Source organism: Chiloscyllium plagiosum, unplaced genomic scaffold, assembly GCF_037043375.1.
Source record: "Chiloscyllium plagiosum isolate Xiang-an unplaced genomic scaffold, Cpla_swu_hap1 HiC_scaffold_8, whole genome shotgun sequence".
In the NCBI taxonomy this organism is placed as follows: domain Eukaryota; kingdom Metazoa; phylum Chordata; class Chondrichthyes; order Orectolobiformes; family Hemiscylliidae; genus Chiloscyllium; species Chiloscyllium plagiosum.
Genome location: NW_028270146.1, coordinates 51345810 through 51369214, shown reverse-complemented (window position 1 = coordinate 51369214; position 23405 = coordinate 51345810). Strand labels below are relative to the sequence as shown.

The 23405-nt window shown below is 41.1% G+C and overlaps 1 protein-coding gene across 2 annotated transcripts in view; it reads right to left on the bottom strand.

The window, feature by feature from the left end:
* LOC122553564 (inverted formin-2-like) overlaps positions 1–13488 on the bottom strand; it is an 81592-nt gene extending 68104 nt beyond the window's left edge. For both annotated transcript variants that reach the window (XR_015757900.1, XM_043697555.2), the window contains exons 1-3: positions 13229–13488; positions 8129–8537; positions 4846–4961 (exon numbers count right to left, since the gene is read on the bottom strand). Coding sequence is in view for 1 of the 2 variants with exons in the window: in XM_043697555.2 (XP_043553490.2) it covers positions 4846–4961; positions 8129–8531 (519 nt within the window). In the remaining variant the exon portion in view is untranslated. The remainder of the gene's footprint in view (positions 1–4845; positions 4962–8128; positions 8538–13228) is intronic.
* Between the last annotated feature and the right edge of the window lie 9917 nt (positions 13489–23405).

Here is a 23405-nt window from a genome sequence, read left to right as displayed (position 1 = left end):
GCTGGAGTTGTTAAATTATAATGTTATTGAGATAATAAAAATGAAGCAAAATAAAGCTGCGTGTGGCAGTAATTTACAACGATGAGAATTAGGAACAGGATGGGCAATAAAAAAGTCTAATTAAAAATAGGCTAGAAATTTCAAAAGAGCATAACAAGGACAAATAGATCAGAGTCAACAGAGTATCCAGCCAGCTGATTCTGAAAGTACAGCTCCAATACTGAGAGTCATAGAGTCATAGAGATGTACAGCATGGAAACAGACCCTTCGGTCCAACCCACCCCTGCTGACCAGATATCCCAACCCAATCTAGTCCCACCTGGCAGCACCCGGCCCATATCCCTCCAAACCCTTCCTATTCATATACCCATCCAAATGCCTTTTAAATGTTGCAATTGTACCAGCCTGCACCACATCCTCTGGCAGCTCATTCCAAACATGTACCACCCTCTGTGTGAAAATGTTGCCCCTTAGGTCTCTTTTATATCTTTTCCCCTCTCACCCTAAACCAGTGCCCTCTAGTTCTAGACTCCCCGACCCCAGGGAAAAGACTTTGTCTATTTATCGTATCCATGCCCCATATGATTTTGTAAACTTTTATAAGGTCACCCCTCAACCTCCGATGCTCCAGGGAAAATGACCCCAGCCTGTTCAGCTCTCCCTATAGCGCAAATCCTCCAACCCTGGCAACATCCTTGTAAATCTTTTCTGAACCCTTTCAAGTTTCACAACATCTTTCCGATAGGAAGGAGACCAGAATTGCACGCAATATTCCAACAGTGGCCTAACCAATGTCCTGTATAGCTGCAACATTACCTCCCAACTCCTGTATTCAATACTCTGACCGATAAAGGAAAGCATACCGAACGATTTCTTCACAAACCTATCTACCTGCACCTTCACTTTCAAGGCGCTATGAACCTGCACTCCAAGGTCTCTTTGTTCAGCAACACTTCCTAGGACCTTACCATTAAGTGTATAAGTCCTGCTAAGATTTGCTTTCCAAAAATGCAGCACCTCGCATTTATCTAAATTAAACTCCATCTGCCACTTCTCAGCCCATTGGCCCATCTGGTCAAGATCCTATTGTAATCTGAGGTAACCCTCTTTGCTGTCCACTACACCTCCAATTTTGGTGTCATCTGCAAACTTACTAACTGTACCTCTTATGCTCACATCCAAATCATTTATATAAATGACAAAAAGTAGAGGACCCAGCACTGTTCCTTGTGGCACTCCACTGATCACAGGCCTCCAGTCTGAAAAACAACCCTCCACCACCACCCTCTGTCTTCTAGCTTTGAGCCAGTTCTGTATTCAAATGGCTAGTTCTCCCTGTATTCCGTGAGATCTAACCTTGCTAACCAGTCTCCCATGGGGAACCTTGTCGAATGCCTTTCTGAAGTCCTGCAACTGATTAAAAGATACAGGTAACAATTCTATGTCAGGAATTGATTTGATTGTGAGAATATTTCATGCTGTGGTCATTCAGATCACTCAGCAATTAAACATTCAGATCCTTTCTTGATTTTTCATATGTTGAAATCTGTCAAAGGAAGACACAGATTTCCTGGAACTGGATATAATCTAAAACATTTTTCTTTTTGTCAATATCAAAGACTAAAGATGTCAAGAGCTTTTAGTCTGACAATCTAATGAAGCCACTAACTGTAATGTCCCACTTAATGTACCAGAGAGTTTGAACTAATTTGTAAAGATATTAATCACATCTGTCAACAGGCAAGACAACAGGGACTGATTGGGGTGAAAAACAGTATCAGTTAGGTGATTAGATGGAGAATACAATTTCCAGATGGGATTTTCAGTTTTGAACTTTGTCTTTTTTTTTGCTGAACTGCTTTGATTAGGTATCAGTTTTAAGCAGCACTTTAGTTTAATGAGCATTTCTGGTTATCATCAACATACATTGGAATTGTTGTCTTGTGTCCTGAGAAGGATACTGTTGTGGTTTATATTTCCTGTGATACTAATCCTTGTAAATGGCAATCAGTGGCAAGGATATTAAACTCTGCTGCAAGCATTTCTTATTTATTATAATAAATTAGCACTGCAGTAATTTTTTTCTGCCATCTGTTACACTTCTCTGTGTGCTAAATATTTTTTACAAGTAGTTTGGATCTTTTCAAACATGCTACATAGAACTATTGAATCTTTTAACTGGGAATATTTGAGTTCCCATAATTGTAACCAGGCAAGATTTTCTGCTTTGTGTGGCTTAAACCTGAATATCCAGGTAAACTTGAACAATATGCATCTGACTGTTGATGTCATTAGACATGCCTCCCCACTATTGGATCAGTGACAGCATCTGAGTGATTGATTTCACAAGGAACAACAGACAATTTTCATATTTTTGAATGACTAGCTTCACCAGGTAGAGGTGCATGAAAGATCTATCTCTCAAACATTTAGGATTGAAAATGCGACATTTCTGTATTTTCGTCATTGTTAAAAGTTAATACAGTTCATGTCTTTACTATCTGCATCCTATCTCACTCTTTGCTGATGCTGACAGCTCTGCAGTCACAAGGGCTGAGTTCCTTTGGCCGTTTAACCAAACTTCCACTTTAACTCCGTTCAGTTACTGGAAGCCCTTCCTGTTGTGGAAGTTAAGCACTTTATTTATAGAGCTCATGAAATTGCATCTTAGAGCTTGTGGGAGTCAGTAAATTTGTAAAACTGGAGAGCAGCTGTGAAATCAAATTGTGATGAATTCCCCAGCTCTCTGGTAAAGTACATCAGTCAGTTGACAAATTGCACAGACCCCTTTGGACGTAAGAAATACCAAAAGACTGAATGTAGTTATCACTTTCATAGGCACAGAGAGAGCAGTGCAGATGACTGAGGGTTCTCACATAGACTCCCCTATTGAATCTTTAAGGAAGTATCAATGCACAGTTCTTCATCAAGGTCATCATGTGACCCGTATTATCTCTATGCACTATAGGGAATATTTAGTTGAGTTTGCCCTGCTTAAATGCTGTCTCACTTCCCTTCACCTCACACGTTGCCATTAATCTCTTATTCATAACTATGGAAAGGCATATACTGATTGAGAATATCATATCTGTTCCTTGGTAACCATTACCATGGGTGAGGGCTGGGAGATTGTAAAACTTCATGACTTCATGTTGTCAATGCCTGTCTCTATCTGGAGAACTACAAAAAGATGAAAATGTGGTTTCAACTGTAAAAATGGAAACTCTCTGCCACAGAATGAACCATAGAATGATTAAAGCACAAAGGAGGCCATTTGGCCCATTGAGTTTGTGCCAGCTCACTGCAAAATAAATTTATCTAGTTCCATTCATCCACCTTCTCTCCATTGCACTGTAATTCTTTCCTCTTCAGAAAGTTATCCAATTCCCTTTTGAAAGCCACATTTGAATTCTTAGTAATGTGAAAATTACTTTTCTCACAGAGCCTTTTCTTTTATTGCTAATCAACTTGAATCTGCACCGCTGCATCTTGGCCTTTATGCCAATGGGAATAGTTATTCCTCCTTATCTACTTTATGTAGGTCTGACTTTGAATACCTCTGTTACATCTCCCCTCAGTCTTCTACAGTACTCTCTGTATTGCTCTCCCACCCTTCCTAATGTGTGGTGCCTAAGATTGAACAACACCCTCCAATTGAGGTAGAGTGAATGTTTTATAATGGTTTATTATAATTTCCTAGCCTTTGTACTCTGTGCTCTTATTGGCACAGTCCAGGGTCCCATGTGCTTTGTTAACCAGGTTCACTTCGTCCGGTAAGAGTTACAGTTATAAATCGCATTTGAACTTACTCGAAGTACCTGGAGACCCAGACTGCACCACAGTGACCTGCTACAGTATATAACATGAATGAGCTAATCTGCACTTGGGTGGCATGATATAAGACCCACTAAAAAGAGGCAGGTAATCTACTTGTTCAGATGGCAAACCATTCTAAGTGGCTATGTCCAATTTTACTTGTGAACAAGTTGCTTAAATATCTGACTATATCTTGAAGTTACACTAAAGTTAGTGTAATTTTAAGCCTGGCTATTTTTGACATTCTCAATAAATTGGCGGCTGTACTTTGAGAAAAGAATATCTCATTTGACAAGGCATTTAGCATTGCAAATATTTGATAACAACCAACATTGAATATAAATAGAGATTTGCTGTCCAACACTGTGTGATGCTATTTTAGGAATCTACATCAAAACAAGTTTGTCAATTTGCCTTATTGGATTTGCCATGACAAAGTTGTTTCTGAAATATCCTGACATATTGCACTGAATAGTCAACATAGTTGGCAGCTTTTCACATGGAAGAGCAAATTGCTTGGAACAGCAAATATTAGAAAATGAGACTCTGATTTTGCTCTATTTAAATGATTGGCCTGAGGTTGAGGGGTGACATTATAGAGGTTTATAAAATCATGAGGTGCATAGATAAGGTGAATGGCAGGTGACTTTTTCCTAGGGGTGGGGGCTTTCAAGACTAGGGGACATATTTTTAAGGTGTGAGGAGAAACATGCTAAAAAGACACATGATTCTTTTACACAGAGCGTGGTAGGTGTGTGGAATAAACTTCCAGAGGAAGTCGTAGAAGTCATAGCATTTAAAAGACATTTGGATAAGTACATGAATAAGAAATGTTTGGAGGGACATAGACAAAGCTCTGGCAAGTGGGACTAGTTTAGATTGGGATTATGGTCAGCAGAGACTGGTTGGACTGAAGGGTCTGTTTCCATGCTAGATGACTCTATGAATCTAGGAGTGCTGACAGTTGAAATTCTCCCTTGTTTTTTCGCTGCAGAGTTGATGTTATACTCCCTGTGGTAAAATACTTGCCTTGTAGTGTTGTAGTGCATATAAAACCCGATCATGACCTTCTGGAGAGTACATGCAGAGTGCTGCCAACAAATCAAACACTTGTTTCTTCACCAGGATCACTGATGTATTCAGAGCTGTAAGTAGGCAGAATGTATTTGTAAAGTGTCAGAATTTACACAAGCACACTTTGTTGAAAAGAAAGAAGTACCAGGATAAATATTGCATAAACATAAATTGTATTCTTCTTTGTAGAAAAATATACTCTAATAAATTCTGTACATGACACATTATACGTATAGGTTTGTAAAAGTGCATTAACCTGGATACTATCCTGCATTTGAGCTTAGTTTATCATGAATTTCTCTGCCAATAAATGTCATCAATCATAATAAAGAGCAAATGAAAATACAATTTGTCCATCAGTTCCACCCCACAGATAACCTTATTGTTTTTAATTGGTTGTGAAGGAATGGCATTTAGATATGTCCACAGTCTTTTACTAAGCATTCAAACAGAATCGTAGGAGGGAAATTTGCCAATTTAGCCTGTCATCAATTTGTAGGTAGGGAATCTGTTGACAATTGGAATGGGCTCTGCGGGAACTCTCTAACCGTGTCATGGCTTTAGCAGTCAGCCTTGACTAATCAGGGCAGGGGAGTGCAATGACACATCTATTCCAAGAAAGGAAGCATTCTTACTTAAAGGGAGAACAGCATGGGTTTAAATGGCTCACCAGCGCTGGGTGTTTGAGGCAGCAAGTAACCAAAGAAAGTCAATGCAGATGTGGAAAGGCTGCTCATTGCATCTCTGATTCTTTTCTGGTATGGAACCTGAGAGGCTGCAGTGAGATGCATTCTGTAAGGGATGGGAGGAAATGGACAATGTCTACAACCAAATAGGTGTGGATACCAGGGACTGAGAATGGCAATAACAGAAATGGGATCCCTCCAAACTGGAAACAATATACCCAGGAAATCCAGCACATCAAGAAGGAATGTCAGTGATCAGCATTGGGGAGAGGATGGGTATGGGTGGGAGTATCTATTCCACACACTCTGATTTTCCCTTGATTGTCCTGCACAGCATTCCTCAGTTCTGTGTAGCTTCACACATTCCTCACTTTCAACACAGTTAACATTCCTGTCTAAGCAGCAAACCCTCACACTTCCCTTCATCTGATTGGCATCTTGCACCCATGCCTCACAGTTACCTTACACAAATGCCCATCTCTGCACAAGCACCATTTTCAACACTCACACCTCTCTGCTTTCTCTCCTCACAGTTAATAAGAGCACACAAAGTTGGAAGAGGCGGAGCACTTGAAGGAGGTGGGAGATTGATCAGGAGATGGGGGCTACAGAGAAACTGATGGCAGTAGTGACCTGCACTGATAGCCTTAGCCTCCTGAGGTACTACTGCTTAGATACGTAGACAGAGAGAGAGCAGACAGAGTAACAGAAGCCCCAGTGTGTGGAAGCATGCCAATTGGCCCATTGAGTCTACACTGAACCTCCAAAGAGCATCTCCCCTGGACACACCCTTACTCTATCCTGTAACCCTGCATTTCCCACACTAATCCACGTAGCCTCTACATCTGTGGACACTATGGACAATTTAGCATGGCCAATCTACCTGACCTGCTTATCTTCGAACTGTGGGAGGACACTGGAGTACCAGGAGGAAACTGTAGCACCCAGAGGAAACCCACACAGACGTGTGGAAAATGTACAAACTCCATACAGGAACTAGCCCAAGTGTGGGATTGAACCCGGGTTCCTTGGTGCTGTGAGGCAGCAGAGCTAACCATGAACAACCATGCCACCGCAGATCCTCTGCCTTGGATCCCACATTGTCATCTAACTGCCTTCCATCCAGATCTCAGTGTTCATTCCATCTGCCCTGTGTAGGAGTATGCTGCTAAAGGGAAGTCAACTGGTATTACTGCTGATGCTCTGTAGCTGGTATTGATGGTTTGGCTGGTGCTGTTGGCGATGCTGTTGTTGATGGTGTTGCTCCTCAACATGTCTTTCATTGGGATATAATGTGCAGCTGAATATAATCTGCTCCCATCTCATGGTAACAGCTGGTGACAAAAGGCATGAAGTACTGGACAGTTAAATTGTCTTCCAAGAAACTGACAATCACCTGACAAACAGTGATAGCACCCTCTGAGGGAAAATGTGCTATGAACAGTAATTTCTCAGTGGCCATGATTTGAGCTCTTCAGTGTAACTGGTCAAAGCCTTCACTGTTTGTCAGTTTCACTGAAGACCTCCCCTTGCTGTGCTTGATCACCTTGGTAAGTTGCTGAAATGCCAGAAAATGGGTACCCTAGTTCTGAAAAGCAAAAATGAAGGCTTTTACACATCTTCACTGATTTCCTGACAGATCCAAGGTGGTTCCTGTCTCACATTCAAACCTGTCTCAGTAACATCTGGAGAAGGGCATGATCATGTTGGGATCCAGAATACACATCATTTATAGACAACATAACTGAGAAAATGGTCCCCTTACAGTCATTGAGAGTGATGCTATGGGGATTAGGGAAGTGCATGAACAGGTAAGCAACAGTGTGCATCCTCAATCAATCAAAGTGGAGAATCCTTCCTGAGGCACATAGAGTCTGAAGCAGCAAGTGTAAATTATTTAATCCAATTTAAAATCATGTACACAAAGCAAAAACAGAGAGACAGAATGATGTAGGGATTAAGAGAGATTGATGAAACAGGCGGAAAGGGAAAATTAAAAATGTTACAGTTTGTTTTGGATTTGAGGCTCACCCCACGACCTGATGTCAAGGATGGTATTTTCAGAACCAAGGCAAACAGTTTGGGAATCCCTCCAATAAATGCCAATGGCAGATGGTATGAGTGTGAGAGATTTCTGGTCAACTGTGTGATGGAAATAATTTTTGGAACCTCAACCCTCACTATCCATAGCTCCAGACTACTATGTGCATGTAAAAATGTATGTTACCACAGTAACTCGGACTCCCTGAGTGAACATCACAGACTTGATTTAACAGTGGCTAAATGCACTCAATCTAACAATTGGCAGTGATGTAAATGTCAAGATTAGAGTGGTGCTGGAAAAGCACAGCAGGTCAGGCAGCATCTGAGGAGCAGGAAAATCGATGTTTTGGGCAAAAGCCCTTCATCAGGAATGAGGCAGGGAGCTTCGGGGGAAATGGACAGCCTCAGGTTTGCATTGGATTGTTTAATCTGTATTTTCTTTGGGAGAGCCACTGCGTTAGGAGTGCTGCATGAAGAACTGTATTTGAAAGTGCTATTGCTAACCGTACCTTGTAGCAGTTTTTTAATCTGGTTTTCATCATTCACAAGCTGCTCGATTCCATTTGGAGAATTCATCACAGCTCTTACACAGCTCACACAGGTGAGTTGTAGAAGGGCATCATAAATCTTCGGCCCTCCTCTGCTTGACAACTTATCTAAGGCTTCCAGCATCAGATCGAGGCCACTGAGCTCTAGAAATTCTACCATCCACATGTTACTACTATTTGGCAGGTACTTCTTCAGGTGATAGTAGTTTCTAAGAGTAGGATCCTTCAGCAAATCGATGCAGAATTTAGGATCTCCACTTTCAAAATCATCTTCTGGATAACTTGTAACTGCTTTTCTCTTCCCTTTAAGAAGTGCTTGCTTCAGCAAAATCCATCTCTGCCGTGCATCTACTTTACTAGCCATATTTTCCTGTGGAAACAAGTAAAATGTATCATTAGTAGTACATTGTGATGCAGTAATGCATCCATGTATCATGCTGCATGAGGGCCTGCTCCAGATTTCATAGGTAGCAGGTATTACGAATGAATCTGTATGTGGGTTGGATGTTACTGTTAATGATATAGAGAAAATGACTGTTTACCATCTTTATTAAATATTTAATTGAGAGCTTTACTGGAACCATTCTTGTGTTTGGAAAGAAACAAAAATATTCACAGGTGTTGGAATAGACACCAAAACCATAGGCTGTGACCAGTTTGGTTAGGTTAGGGGCTGCAAGTGTGAAGCTGATTCCCTTCCCATTAATGTGGATAAGTGAATTATATATTTGACATTGGAAAACTCCAATAACTGTTGCAAAAGTTAGACTTCAAAACACCTTTTAAAATGTCCCTTTGAATTAGGGTAAAATTGAGATTTTTGGAAGCACACCATTTTGGAGATATGCCTATGTAATCTGTTTGCCTGGAAGGAAGAAGCTCAAGCACAATGCTATTGAAATAACAAATGAATGTTTTTAAACCTTTATATAGTAACATGGAATATAGACAGTAGCTTTCTCAGACACAGAGATAGACAAGGATGATATTGTTATGAATAACCTGGATTGGTTTGTGTCAACAACCAAGCAGAATGCTTGTCTTCTTTTTGAAAAGAAAGAAACAGAACAGACCTTCTGGAAATTTAGTGCACATAGAATCTCCGAGTTAGGTCTTGCTTGTGAAAATCAACGTACAAGACCAGAGACCAGCGCAACAATTTTGAAAAACGCTGGAAGTTTAACATAATGTGGCAGGTAGAAGAGAGGGGGTTATGGAATGACTGTTTCTGTAATGCTGCATATCTGTTATAATGAGGTACACGATGAGACGGTTTTAAGATATGTCCCAATTGTATTAGCTGGTTAATATTGATGTTCATTCTCAGTGCACAAAAACAGAGTCTGTCCTGCCCCTTTGTCTGTCAGAATTGCCTCTTCATTCAAAAGCTTTGACCTTACATTAATCTTCCAAACTGGCGAATTACAACACAATGCCCTTTCAGATCATTCTAGATCAAATGGGCACTATAGATATGCCTGCCAACTTCCAAATCATTTGAGCTATTGTTTAAAAATCATATCAATGTTTTGAAAGATGGGGACCCAGTGGAGATTGATGAGGATACAGGCATGAGTATTGTGAACCATTTGCAGCTTGTGTATGGAAGAGTTCAGAGGTTTTTGGGAAGTCAAATTTTGGAGTTACAATAGTCTTTTAGTTACACAAGGTATGAGCTGAGATTAAGGTGATTGTAGTGTTGGTGGTGGAGTAATGTTATGGAGGTGAAAGTGCCTCTCTGCTTAGGATACAAACCTAGACTGTAATGTATATACAGTGATCTCCCTGGAATATGGCATGCATGGGGAATGGGGTTGCCAGTTAGCTGAATTTTACATGAGAAATACTAGTGGTAGCTGGGAGAACTCCATTCAATACTATCACAAGTGTGGATTTGAAAAAATACAAGTGGCCAGAACCGCTTATGGTGAACATTTTGTGTTTCTCAATAGTCTTTGTTCGTAATTGCTTGTCATTCACCAAAAAAAAGCCTTGTGAATGAAATGCAATCAACAATGCAAGATGGTTTGGAACAAAATAAAGAATGTTGCAGAACAGAAACTAAGTTACTAAGAAACTAAGTTGGTATACCCGGCTACTATAGGTAATTCTGTCTTCATCGACAAGCTCAGTCTTGAATTAGATTTCATAAATTATCTGATCCACTATCCCCTTCCAATTGCAAATACAGTAAAGATTCCATTCTCTGGATTCAAACAACCAGAATTCACCTGTAACTGGCATCCAAGATTGAAAAGTGGTATTCTGGAACTGGCATCTGGATAACAGGGTCTCTACTATACCTTTTATATTTTAACAATTAAAACTCAATTAACCCAATATGTATTTTTTGAGGATTAACTTTGCACATTTTTCCCAAGATTATGTACTGTTATTGCCTTCATACCCTTAACTTTTGTGTATGGGTTCGCCAGTAAAATTACATATCAATGGAAAAAAAACTATTTTCAATGGTTCTGCTAATGTTTTGCTATCAAACTACAAGTTGTGATGGTTCATACAACAATGACAGAGCTGATGTAGTAACTTAGTTTCTGTTCTGCAACATTCTTTATTTTGTTCCAAACCATCTTGCATTGTTGATTGCATTTCATTCACGAGGCTTTTTTTTGGTGAATGACAAGCAATTACGAACAAAGACTATTGAGAAACACAAAATGTTCACCATAAGCGAAGGATTGCAAGGAAGTGTGGGAATTCCGTTTGCCATCAGCAGATGGCAGCATGAGTTAGTGTTGATCACATTTCTATTCCTGATATTTAAAAATTTCTCAAACGGCCCTAAGATTCTTTGGGGATTTTACTGGTTTCTTGCCAGAGTTATCTGACCCATCTGAAGTCTGGTGCAACTTGATTGCTGGAAGGGACTCTCCAGCAGTAGGGACATATATGTCGAGATGGCTATGCAGCAGTGAGCTTAATTATTCAGATGATTCTACGCAGATGAATAACACAGAAAAATGCGAAGACTCAGATAGAAAATCTCCTGCCTTTACTTGTGAACTTCCATTCAGCTCTATTGGAGTGGAGGCTTGAGTTGTTCCTTATATGGAAAAAGTGCAAAAATGAAATCAATGGGAATCGGGGCAAACTGGCCAATGGTTGGAGCCATACCTGACACAGACACCAACTTGACTGGCCCTGGAAATGTCCTGTCCCAATGGCAGGATAGACCTGACAGAGATGGTAGTGCAGTGATATACAGCCAGGAGCGAGTTGCTCTGGGAGTCCCCAACACTGATTCTGGACCCCACGCGGTCTCATGGCTTCAGGTTAACCATGGGCAAGGAGGCCTCCTGCTGCTTACCACATAGTGTCCTCCCTCAGCTGATGAATCAACACTCCTCACATTGAACAACATTGGAAGCACTGAAGGTGGCACAGGATGCAAAGTATACTCTGGGTGAAGGATTTCAATATCCATCACCAAGAAGGGTTAGGCAGCAGTACTACTGATTGAACTGGGCGGGTCCTAAAATACACAGCTGCTAGGCTGGGTGTGCGGTATTTGGCAAGTGAACCTACAAGAAGAAAAAACATACGTGACCTCACCTTTACCAATCTGTCAGCTGCAGATACACCTGCCCATGATAGTATCGGTAAGAGGGACCACAACACAGTCCTTGTGGAAATGAAGTCCCGCCTTCACATTGAGAATAATCTCTATGGTGTTGTGTGGCACTATCACCGTGCTAAATGGAACAGACTTCAAACAGTTCTAGCGGTTCAAGACTGGGCATCGTTGAGGAACTGTGGGCCATCAACAGCAGCAGAATGGTACTTGAACATACTCTGGAACATTATGCCTGGCATATCCCCTACTCAACCATTACCATCAAGCAAGGGGATCAAGCCTAGTTCATTGGAGAGGGCAGGAGGCCATGTCAGGAGCAGCACCAGGTGTATCTAAAAATAGGTGCCAACCTGGTGAAGTGACCAAACAGGATTATTTGCATGCCAAGCAACAAAAGCCACAAGCGATCCCACAACCAATGGATCAGATCTAAGCTCTGCAGTCCTGCCACATCCAGTCATGAACGGTGGTGGACAAATAAACAACTCACTGGAGAAAGCAGCTTCACAGATATCTACAGGAGGGGAGCCTGCACCACATGAAGCACAGCTGACTAGGAGACTCGCCCCTTCTTACCATCTGTGATAGACCAATGGGAGTGATTCACAGGTCAATAATCAATCTGTTTTGACATGTTCTGTGTGTAGCTTCAATGGCCATCAAGTCTTGTACTGGGATTTGAACGTAGAGCTCCTAGCTTAGAAGTGACCAGAAGAACTCCACACTAGCAAGATAACAATTAGTTAAACTTTAGTTCTTGTGGGGTAATGTTAGACCACTGGAAGACATGGAACAAGTATCTGCCTCACGTGAGCCTCACAGGTGGAGTTTAAAACCATGTTATGGACACAGGAGACAGAGCTTGGTCCTGGATGGGTCATGTTTTTAAGATCAACATTTTTAAGTTGAGCACAAAGGGAAATCATCAACAAATGATAGGTTATTGACTGAGAGAGTAATATTGAAAAAGACAGCAAGAACATTTCCTGTTGCTCATGAGTTTTCTTGCAAATTCTTGCAAAGTAGTCTAAGCTTAACCTGCAGTATTCCTGGAATGACTGTATAGATTGCTGCTGTCAGGTTGGAAATCCTAGGCTGAAACTTCTCAATTTATTTTAAATGTTACAAGAGATCATTTTTTCGACAACAGATTTTCAACATTGAATAGTGAAGCTCAAGTGAATCAACTTTTTCAAAGAATATGCTACAGCAGGACTGTAGTCAACTAAACCTTTTCTACTCCGAACAATTATTTCGTGGTCATTAAAATTGCACTGTAATCAGGTCCAACAGCAATGCACAGTGTCTCCAAAAAACTTGGTTGTAATGAGTAATTTTGTTATTAAATACTACAGCAATCCATGATTTAGTGTACAATTAAGACTGAACCAAGATGATACAAATGAGTATTTTAAAAAAATATAACAGTTGGTTACTATCTACTTCACAAAGTAAAAATTACTCACTGTGCTGCAGTAATTCTCTAAGCAATCAGAAGTTTACAGTTCTTTCGTTTTCAAAGCAGCATTTCCTCCCATCAAAGTTGTTTTGCAATCTGGTGTTCTTAATGTTTTCCGAGAATTACAATTGCAATATTACAATATTGTATTATAAGATGGAAAAGATTGTATGACTATTTTCAGCAACCTTATGTAGACCTTTGAATGTGGCGGTCACATGTCATTCATGTGATTTGCTTCTGCCCTGCATTAACATATCCTCTGGTGCCACACCATAAGACATTTTAAAAATAAAATGGTAACCACACCCCTTGAAATAAGGTACTAATATATTAAATACACCCGCTTCAAATGATACGGGTACTGAGTACGACCAGTTCTTGTCCCCTTCTGAAGTTAGTTCCCAAGTAGAAACTCAATGGGTCAAGGTCTTTGCTCATTCACAGGACTCCAGTAGAAATCCACAGCATGTTCCTGATCAGGGTACTCCTCATTTTATATTCAGGGAGCTTCTGAGTAGTTCCCTCACTCCTGAGTGGTTCCTCATTGTACGGAGGGTAGGGCATAGAGTGTAGCTGCATTGTCTAAAACCCTGCAGCTACTTAAAAGGAATGAGAAACATAAGCAAATTTGGGAAGTCATAGAAATGGCAGAGGAATGAGCAGCACCAAAAGTGTTTGTTATGGCATAGTCCTCAGTGACTGATTGGTGAGATGAAGGTAAGGGGGAGGCTGATAGGAACCTCCATTGCCAGATGCTGTTGCCTGTTTCACAGAATAAAGACAGGACAGAACATCCCTGGTGCTCACCTTCCACCCTACCAACCTTCGAATAAACCAAATCATCCGCCGACATTTCCGCCACCTTCAAAAAGACCCCACCACCAGGGATATATTTCCCTCCCCACCCCTTTCCGCCTTCCGCAAAGACCGTTCCCTCCGTGACTACCTGGTCAGGTCCACGCCCCCCTACAACCCACCCTCCCATCCTGGCACTTTCCCCTGCCACCGCAGGAACTGTAAAACCTGCACCCACACCTCCTTCCTCACCTCCATCCAAGGCCCTAAAGGAGCCTTCCACATCCATCAAAGTTTTACCTGCACATCCACTAATATCATTTATTGTATCCATTGCTCCCGATGCAGTCTCCTCTACATTGGGGAGACTGGGCGCCTCCTAGCAGAGCTCTAGGGAACATCTCCGGGACACCCGCACCAATCAACCACACTGTCCCGTAGCCCAATATTTCAACTCCCCTTCCCACTCTGCCGAGGACATGGAGGTCCTGGGCTTCCTTCACCGCCGGTCCCTCACCACCAGACACCTGGAGGAAGAACGCCTCATCTTCCGCCTCGGAACACTTCAACCCCAGGGCATCAATGTGGACTTCAACAGTTTCCTCATTTCCCCTTCCCCCACCTCACCCTAGTTCCAAACTTCCAGCTCAGCACTGTCCCCATGACGTGTCCGGACTTGTCCTACCTGCCTATCTCCTTTTCCACCTATCCATTCCACCCTCTCCTCCCTGACCTATCACCTTCATCTCCTCCCCCACTCACCCATTGTACTCTATGCTACTTTCTCCCCACCCCCACCCTCCTCTAGCTTATCTCTCCATGCTTCAGGCTCACTGCCTTTATTCCTGATAAAGGGCTTTTTCCCGAAACGTCGATTTCGCTGCACCATGGATGCTGCCTGAACTGCTGTGCTCTTCCAGCATCACTTCTCCAGAATCTGGTTTCCAGCATCTGCAGTCATTGTTTTTATCTAGCATATATTAACAGTTTCACTGTCATTATAAGCCTGAAATCTGGATCAAAGATGGTGAAATTCAGCCTCTTTCTTAACCATTTTCCTGAAATTAAAATGGTGAACGAATGTGATAGTTAAAATTTGAACACATCTGAAGACTACACACGTATTCATTTGCGTGGTTACAATGTTGGTGCCCGCAAACATCTGTGTGAAACATTGTGCCAATTAAATATCTTTCCTAACCTGAGTTCTCATTACAAATCATTGACCACAACCTTTGGAAAATTATACCATAGACAGAGGATCGACAATCATCAGAGGAAGAAGTTCAAATCACTGGGAAACATACACAATAAGCAGTGGGATAAAGGCAAGCTGCTAGAAGGACGTTACTGTGGGTAAAGATTCAATTCAATTTAATTCAATTCAGGTTGTCTAAAATGTGTTGTCACAGGCTCTATTGTTTCTCAGTTACAGTTTCAAAAAGGAAAACAAATTTAGCTCGTGCTTTGCACTGACTGCTTCAAAGTGCTGAATAGGCAACTAAATATTTTTGTAATGTGGTTAAATTCATAAGTGCCGTGTGTACCATTTATCATCTACAGCAGTAAAGCACTGAGGCCTCCACAGAGTCATAGAGATGTACAGGATGGAAATAGATCCTTTGGTCCAACTCATCCATGCTGACCAGATATCCCAAACCAATCTAGTCACACTTGCCAGCACCCAGCCCATATCCCTCCAAACCCTTCCAATTCATATACCCATCCAAATGCCTTTTAAATGTTGCAATTGTACTAGCCTCCACCACTTCCTCTGGCAGCTCATTCCATACACGTACCACCCTCTGTGTGAAACCTTTGCCCCTTAGGTCTCTTTTATAACTTTCATCTCTCACCCTAAACCTATGCCCTCTAGTTCTGGTCTATTTATCACATCCATGGTCTTCATGATTTTATAAACCTCTATAAGGTCACCCCTCAGCCTCTGACGCTCCAGGGAAAACAGCCCCAGCCTGTTCAGCCTCTCCCTGTAGCTCAAATCCTGCAACCCTGGCAACATCCTTGTAAATCTTTTCTGAACCCTTTCAAGTTCCACAGCATCTTTCCAATAGGAAGGAGACCAGAATTGCATGCAATATTCCAAAAGTGGTCTATTCAATGTCCTCCCATGACCTTCCAATTCCTGTACTCAATACTTTGACCAATAAAGGAAAGCATACCAAACACCTTCTTCACTATCCAATCTACCTGTGACTCCACTTTCAAGGAGCTAGGAACCTGCAATCCAAGGTCTCTTTGTTCAGCAACACTCCCCAGGACCTTATCATTCAGTGTATAAGTCCTGCTAAGATTTGCTTTCCAAAAATGCAGCACCTCGCATTTATCTGAACTAAACTCCATCTGCCACTTCTCAGCCCATTGGCCCATCTGATCAAGATCCCATTGTAATCTGAGGTAACCTTCTTTGCTGTACACTACACCTCCAATTATGGTGTCATATGCAAACTTACTAACTATACCTCTTATGCTCACATCTAAATCATTTATAGAAATGATGAAAAGTAGTGGACCCAGCACCGATCCTTGTGTCACTCCACTGGTCACAGGCCTCCAGTCTGAAAAACCACCCTCTGTCTTCTACCTTTGAGCCAGTTCTGTATCCAAATGACTAGTTCTCCCTTTATTCCATGAGATCTCACCTTGCTGACCAGTCTCCCATGGGGAACTTTGTTGAAAGCTTTACTGAAGTCCATACTGCTCTGCCCTCATCAATCCTCTTTGTTACTTCTTTAAAAAACTCAATCAGGTTCATGAGACACAATTTCCCATACACAATGCCATGTTGACTATCCCTAATCAGTCCTTGCCTTTCCAAATATATGTACATTCTGTCCCTCAGGATTCCCTCCAACAACTTGCCCACCACCACCATCAGGCTCAGTGGTCTATAGTTCCCTGGCTTGTCCTTATCACCCTTCTTAAACAATGGCATCACGTTAGCCAACCTCTGGTCTTCTGGCACCTCACCTGTGACTATCAATGATACAAGTATTTCAGCAAGAGGCCCAGCAATCACTTCCCTAGCATCCCTTAGAGTTCTAGGGTACACCTGATCAGGTCCTGGGGATTTATCCAATTTTATGTGGTTCAAGACATCCTGCACTTCCTCCTCTGTAATTTGGACAATTTTCAAGATATCACCATCTATTTCCCTACATTCTATACCTTCCATGTCCTTTTCCACAGTAAACACTTATGCAAAATACTCATTTAGTATCTCCCTCATCTCCTGTGATTCCACACAAAGGCCGCCTTGCTGATCTTTTAGGGGCCCTGTTCTCTCCCTAGTTACTCTTTTGTTCTGAATGCATTTGTAAAACCCTTTGGATTCTCCTTAACTCTATTTGCCAAAGCTATCTCATGTCCCCTTTTTGCCCTCCTGATTTCCCTCTTAAGTATACTCCTACTTCCTTTATACTCTTCTAAGAATTCATTTGATCTATCTTGTCTATGCTTGACATATGCTTCCTTCTTTTTCTTAATCAAACTGCAATTTCTTTTGTCATCCAGCATTCGCTATACCTACCAGCCTTTCCTTTCACCCTAACAGGAATTTATTGTCTCTGGACTCTCGTTATCTCATTTCTGAAGGCTCCCCAATTTCCAGCGGTCTTTCAAACATCTTTCAAAATCGCCTTTATCACCTGGAAGGCCAGGGGTGGTGGTTGCATGGGATCACCATCACATGCAATTTCTCCTTAAAGTCATGTACCATTCTGACTTAGAACTACATCTCCATTCTTTCACTGTCACTGGGTCAAAATCCAGGAACTCCATTCCTAACAGCACTATAGGTCTACCTACACCTCAAGGACAGCAGCAGTTCAAGAATGCAGTTCACCACCAACTTCTCAAAGGCAATTAGGGAACGGCAATAATTGTTGCACTAATCAGTAATGCTAATACTCCACAAACAAATAAAAACAACGTGTTGGAAAACCAACAGCCATTTTGCACACGACAAATTCTGAAAGACAGCTTTGTGATAATGATCATTTAATCTATTACCAAGAAATTGATTGAACCTTAAATATAGGGTGGGACACCCTTGCTAACTCCTCATTCATCTTCAAAGTAGTCCAATGTCATCTGTCACATCTGCTCAAGTAGGGAACCAGGGCGTCCATTTAATACGTCACCTGAATGGTGATAGCTCTGACAATGCAGTTCTCTACCAGTCCCACAATGGGATGTTAACCTTAATTTCTACATTTCAAGCCTTGGAATGGTATACTCAAACCCAAAACGTGATAAGTCAGAGATTGAGAGTGATATTGGTCATGGCTGACCCAAGGGAAAGTCTGCTCTCCTGGTCTATTTTCTGATATGTGTGGATGGAAATTGTGACATGAAAATGATCGGAGTTGGAGAATTTTGAATGGCTGTGCAGCTGAGGTAGATTTCAAAATAAGGGAAAGATGAAGGATATGGATATCCTGGAATGTAAGGCTGGAAATTTTGAAATTCAGAGAATGGTGAAATTCACCTTTTTTAACCATGCTGAAATTAAAATGGTGAATGAATGTAATAGTTAATATTTGAACATATCTTTGAGATCACACACACATCCATTTGCATGGTTACAGTGATAGTGCCTGCAAACATCTGTGTGAAACATTGTGTCAATTAGATATCTTTCTTAACCTGAGTTCTCATTACGAAACATTGACCACGACCTTTGTAAAATTATACTATAGACAAAGGATCGACAATCATCAGAGGAAGTTCAAATCACTGGGAAACATACACAATGAGCAGTGGGATAAAGGCAAGCTGCTAGAAGGAGGTTACTGTGGGTGAGGATTCAATTCAATTAATTCAATTCAGGTTGTCAAATGAGTTGTCACAGTCTCTATTGTTACTCAGTTGCAGTTTCAATAAGGAACACAAATTTATCTCGTGCTTTGCACTGAATGTATCAAAGTGCTGAATAGGCAATTAAATATTTTTGTAATGTGGTTAATTTCATAACTGCAGTGTGTACCATCTATCATCTACAACAGCAACGCACTGAGGCCTCCACAGTCACATCTTTCAAAATCGCCTTTATCACTGGAAGGCCAGGGGTGGTGGTTGCATGGGATCACCATCACATGCAATTTCTCCTCAAAGTCACGTACCATTCTGACTTAGAACTACATCGCCATTCTTTCACTGTCACTGGGTCAAAATCCAGGAACTCCATTCCTAACAGCACTATAGGTCTACCTACACCTCAAGGACAGCAGCAGTTCAAGAATGCAGTTCACCACCAACTTCTCAAAGGCAATTAGGGAACGGCAATAATTGTTGCACTAATCAGTAATGCTAATACTCCACAAACAAATAAAAACAATGTGTTGGAAAACCAACAGCCATTTTGCACACGACAAAGTCTGAAAGACAGCTTTGTGGCAATGATCATTTAATCCATTACCAAGAAATTGATTGAAAATTAAATATAGGGTGGGACACCCTTGCTAACTCCTCATTCTTCTTCAAAGTAGTGCAATGTCATCTGTCACATCTGCTCAAGTAGGGAACTAGGGCGTCCATTTAATACGTCACCTGAATGGTGATAGCTCTGACAATGCAGTTCTCTACCAGTCCCACAATGGGATGTTAACCTTAATTTCTACATTTCAAGCCTTGGAATGGTATACTCAAACCCAAAACGTGATAAGTCAGAGATTGAGAGTGATATTGGTCATGGCTGACCCAGGGGAAAGTCTGCTCTCCTGGTCTATTTTCTGATATGTGTGGATGGAAATTGTGACATGGAAATGACCAGAGTTGGAGAATTTTGAATGGTTGTGCAGCTGAGGTAGATTTCAAAATAAGGGAAAGATGAAGGATATGGATATCCTTGAATGTAAGGCTGAAAATCTAGAAATTCAGACACTGCCATATCATGAACCGACATAGTTGTACAAGCATAGGGTGATGAGTGACTAGAATGCAGCACAAATTAGGATCAAAATAGCAGAGCCTAGTATGAGCTTAGGGTTACGGAGGAGTTAAAGTAGATGCCTGCCAGAAGAATATTAGAATAGTCAATTCCGGCGATAATGAAGATGTGGATGAAGATTTCAGCAGAAGTTGAACAGAGGACGAAGTGAAAGTGGGCAATGTTATGGAGGCAGAAGTAGGAGGTCTTGATGCTGAAGAGGATGTACAGTTGGAAACACAGCTCAAGATCCAATAGCATAGGAAGGTTGCGACCAGTCTGATTGAGCCTCTGACAGTGGCTAGTAATTGGTCTTGCTTTGACTTTGCTTTCAACCCTCAGGTCAGCTTGTGTGAAGCAGACTTATGTATCAGGATTGAAATCACCTTTTTCTAATTATTCCCAGATAATCACTATCAAGGCAACAGTTTGTCTCTTTCACAGAGTAGTGGATGGAATAGCAAAATCACAAGTGATTTAAATTATTTGTAAACATTCCCTTGAATCATGTAGAATTAATAGCAGAGCATCACACTGATATTACAGAACAGGCACCCAGATTCCTGATTTCCTTAAACAAAACCCGAAAGAACTAGAGATGCTGTAAATCTGAAGCAAAAACAGAAATTGCTGGAAAAGCTCAGCAAATCTGGCGGCATCTGTAAAGAGAAATCAGAGTTAACATTTCAGGTCCCAGTTCTGAGGGTCACTGGACCTGAAAAGTTAATTCTGATTTCTCCTCACAGATGTTGTCAGACCTGCTGTGCTTTTCTAGCAACATCTGTTTTTGTCTGTGATTTCACATTCCATTGTCCCCAGCTATTACTAACTGACCCCCAATGGAATATAATGATTTGGAATTCACACATTGGTTCCAATCACAGTAGATTTTGACATGTTGACATATTTAATCACCATAAAACCATTGGTCTGGTTATAATATTGCTTTACATGTTCATGTGAACTATTACAGACCAAATAGCCTGTTTATGTTCAGCAAATTCTATGTAAAATATAAACTGAAGTGATATACAATTAGTCCATCAGAGGGGGCTGTGGAACAAGCAAAAGGCGTGCTGTTGTACCTGAAACTTAAACTGATCTCTTCCCTTTTCGAATACAATAGCGCCTCGACATACGAACGATCCCGTTCATGAACAAATTGGTTTACGAACAGGATTGTACATAAAATTTTGCTTCAACGTACGCACGAAATTCAAGGTACGAACGAAGATACGAACGCAAAAAGCCTGTGTGCGACCACGTGGTTTCATTGTTCTGCTTTGCTACGCGCTTGTTGAACGCAAAAGCTCTCAGGCCCCGCGTGATCTCATTCAGTTCGTCTTTGGCGCGTGCGCTGTGAACAGCGTTCGTTGCTACATCCAAGCATTCTTACGCTATCCGAACAATGGGAAAAATTGATTCAGTTCGCAAACTTTTTGGTTTGCGTACAGGGTCCCAGAATAGATTAAGTTCGTAAGTCGAGGTGCTACTGTACTTTTAATCAAGCATCTGCAGCAATTTCTGTTTTTATTTCAGGTATTCAACTTTGCAATTAGTTTTACTTTTTATTATTTTGATAGCCCGAAGCTGGGATTAGGAAGAGAACCTAGGTATCTTTGGGTCAACATGGACAAGATCGGCCGAATGGCTGCTTTCTGTGCTGTAAGATGGCTCGTGATAAGCTGCACTCTGGTTCCTGTCTGCACAAACTAACATATTTTCCCATTAGATAGTGATGAGATAAAGTCCAATTTCATTCCCCTGAGAGTTTACTCCCGTTGTGAAATGCAACTACAGTATTGTTAATGAAGTTAAATTGCCTCACATTATCTCAGCTAATTGCCACTGATTAATACAGTCCAAAGCATATAGCCATTTCAACACCAGCAACAATCAGACACAGACATATGTTGTATTTCCTTATTTAATCTGATTTAACAAATAAGCCAACATTTAAATGCTGCAATTGTGACGAGGTTTTTGCACAATAATTAAAATATATTCATTTCCTTTGAACTGTGAGGTAGAGAAATGGAAAAAACACAGACACAAATCCAGGAACCAATCACGACACACCAAATTGAACCTTTGTCGAGATCCCTTGGAAAATAATAAACGTGTGTGAAAGCCAGGATCCGAATAACCCCCTTTGTGACCTTTCAATCAATGCTGCAAGGTTCAGGCATTGTCCCTGGTGTTGACAGACAACAGTGAGGCACGTAATCTGAAAACCATATTTTTCCCAACTAGTCTCCACTGCTCCCATTCCATCCACTACCCCCTAACCTTTAAGCATTTATGAGACTTTGTAATATCCTCTCATGTATGGGTAGTGGTGGTTTAACCTGAGGGTCACCATGCCTCGGGTGAGGGGAAAGTCTGAGAAACAGAGTCTTTTATGGTAACCTCAGCTAGTGCAGGAATTAAACCCATGTTGTTGGTGTCACTCTGCATCACAAACCAGTTATCCAGCCAACTCCTTCCCTATTTATTAGTTACTATCTATCAAAGCATGTTTCTGCATCAGTGACAGTAGTGTACTTCAGCAACTCCACTGTAGCTCTGCTAATCTCCAGAAACCTTACCTTATGTTACCATCCTCTGGATCAATCCCTGACACAATCAAACCGAAGACCTCTCTCCTTACCACTACAGATAGCCCCTGCTATCCAAAAGTAGAGTGTTCCCAAGAAACATTTTGTAAGCCGAACATGGTGTAATGCGCAGGTGCGTGGTTTATATGGGATAAAGTATGGCTGTTCTTCGTAAAAGTGAAAATCCTCTTTGGAATCACAAAAACAGGTACAAATATAGGTCTTTCATAAAAGCTAAATTGCATACAGAGAACATTCGAAAAGTGGGGTATACCTGTATATGTTTCTTCATTTTGCCCAGTCAAGCATTTACATCCAATCAGATAACCTTGCATAATGTATGATTGGGGATGAAAACTAAATATTGTGGCAATGGAATATGCATAGCTATTATATATAAAATGAAAAAAAAATTTTTTTTTCCAATTTTAAACATTAGAATATTGACAGGAAATTCACAGCAGAACAGTAAAAATCCTAGAGAATGTTTTAAGAAGAATTAACCAATTTGATTACTGTAAATCAATGTTCTGATGAGAATTACCTACGGTTATTTTACATTTTGCAAGTCTGGCTCACTGTCAGGTGTAATGCAGTCCAGGGTCACTGGAGAACTGAATAACTAAATCCAGGGGTGTGTTGGTTTAACATTCCAGGATGCAACAGCAGTGATTTAAGAACTGGGAGATAGCAACAAGGAAAGATTCAGCAGTCTGCTAAAACTGCATCAGCTTTTGTTATGAGTTTAAATCCAAGAAGGCCCCAACTGAAGTAAGTTGTGAAATTCTTCAACCTAAATGTATACAGAGTGTGGAGTTATGGTTGCTAACGCAGTTCTAGGG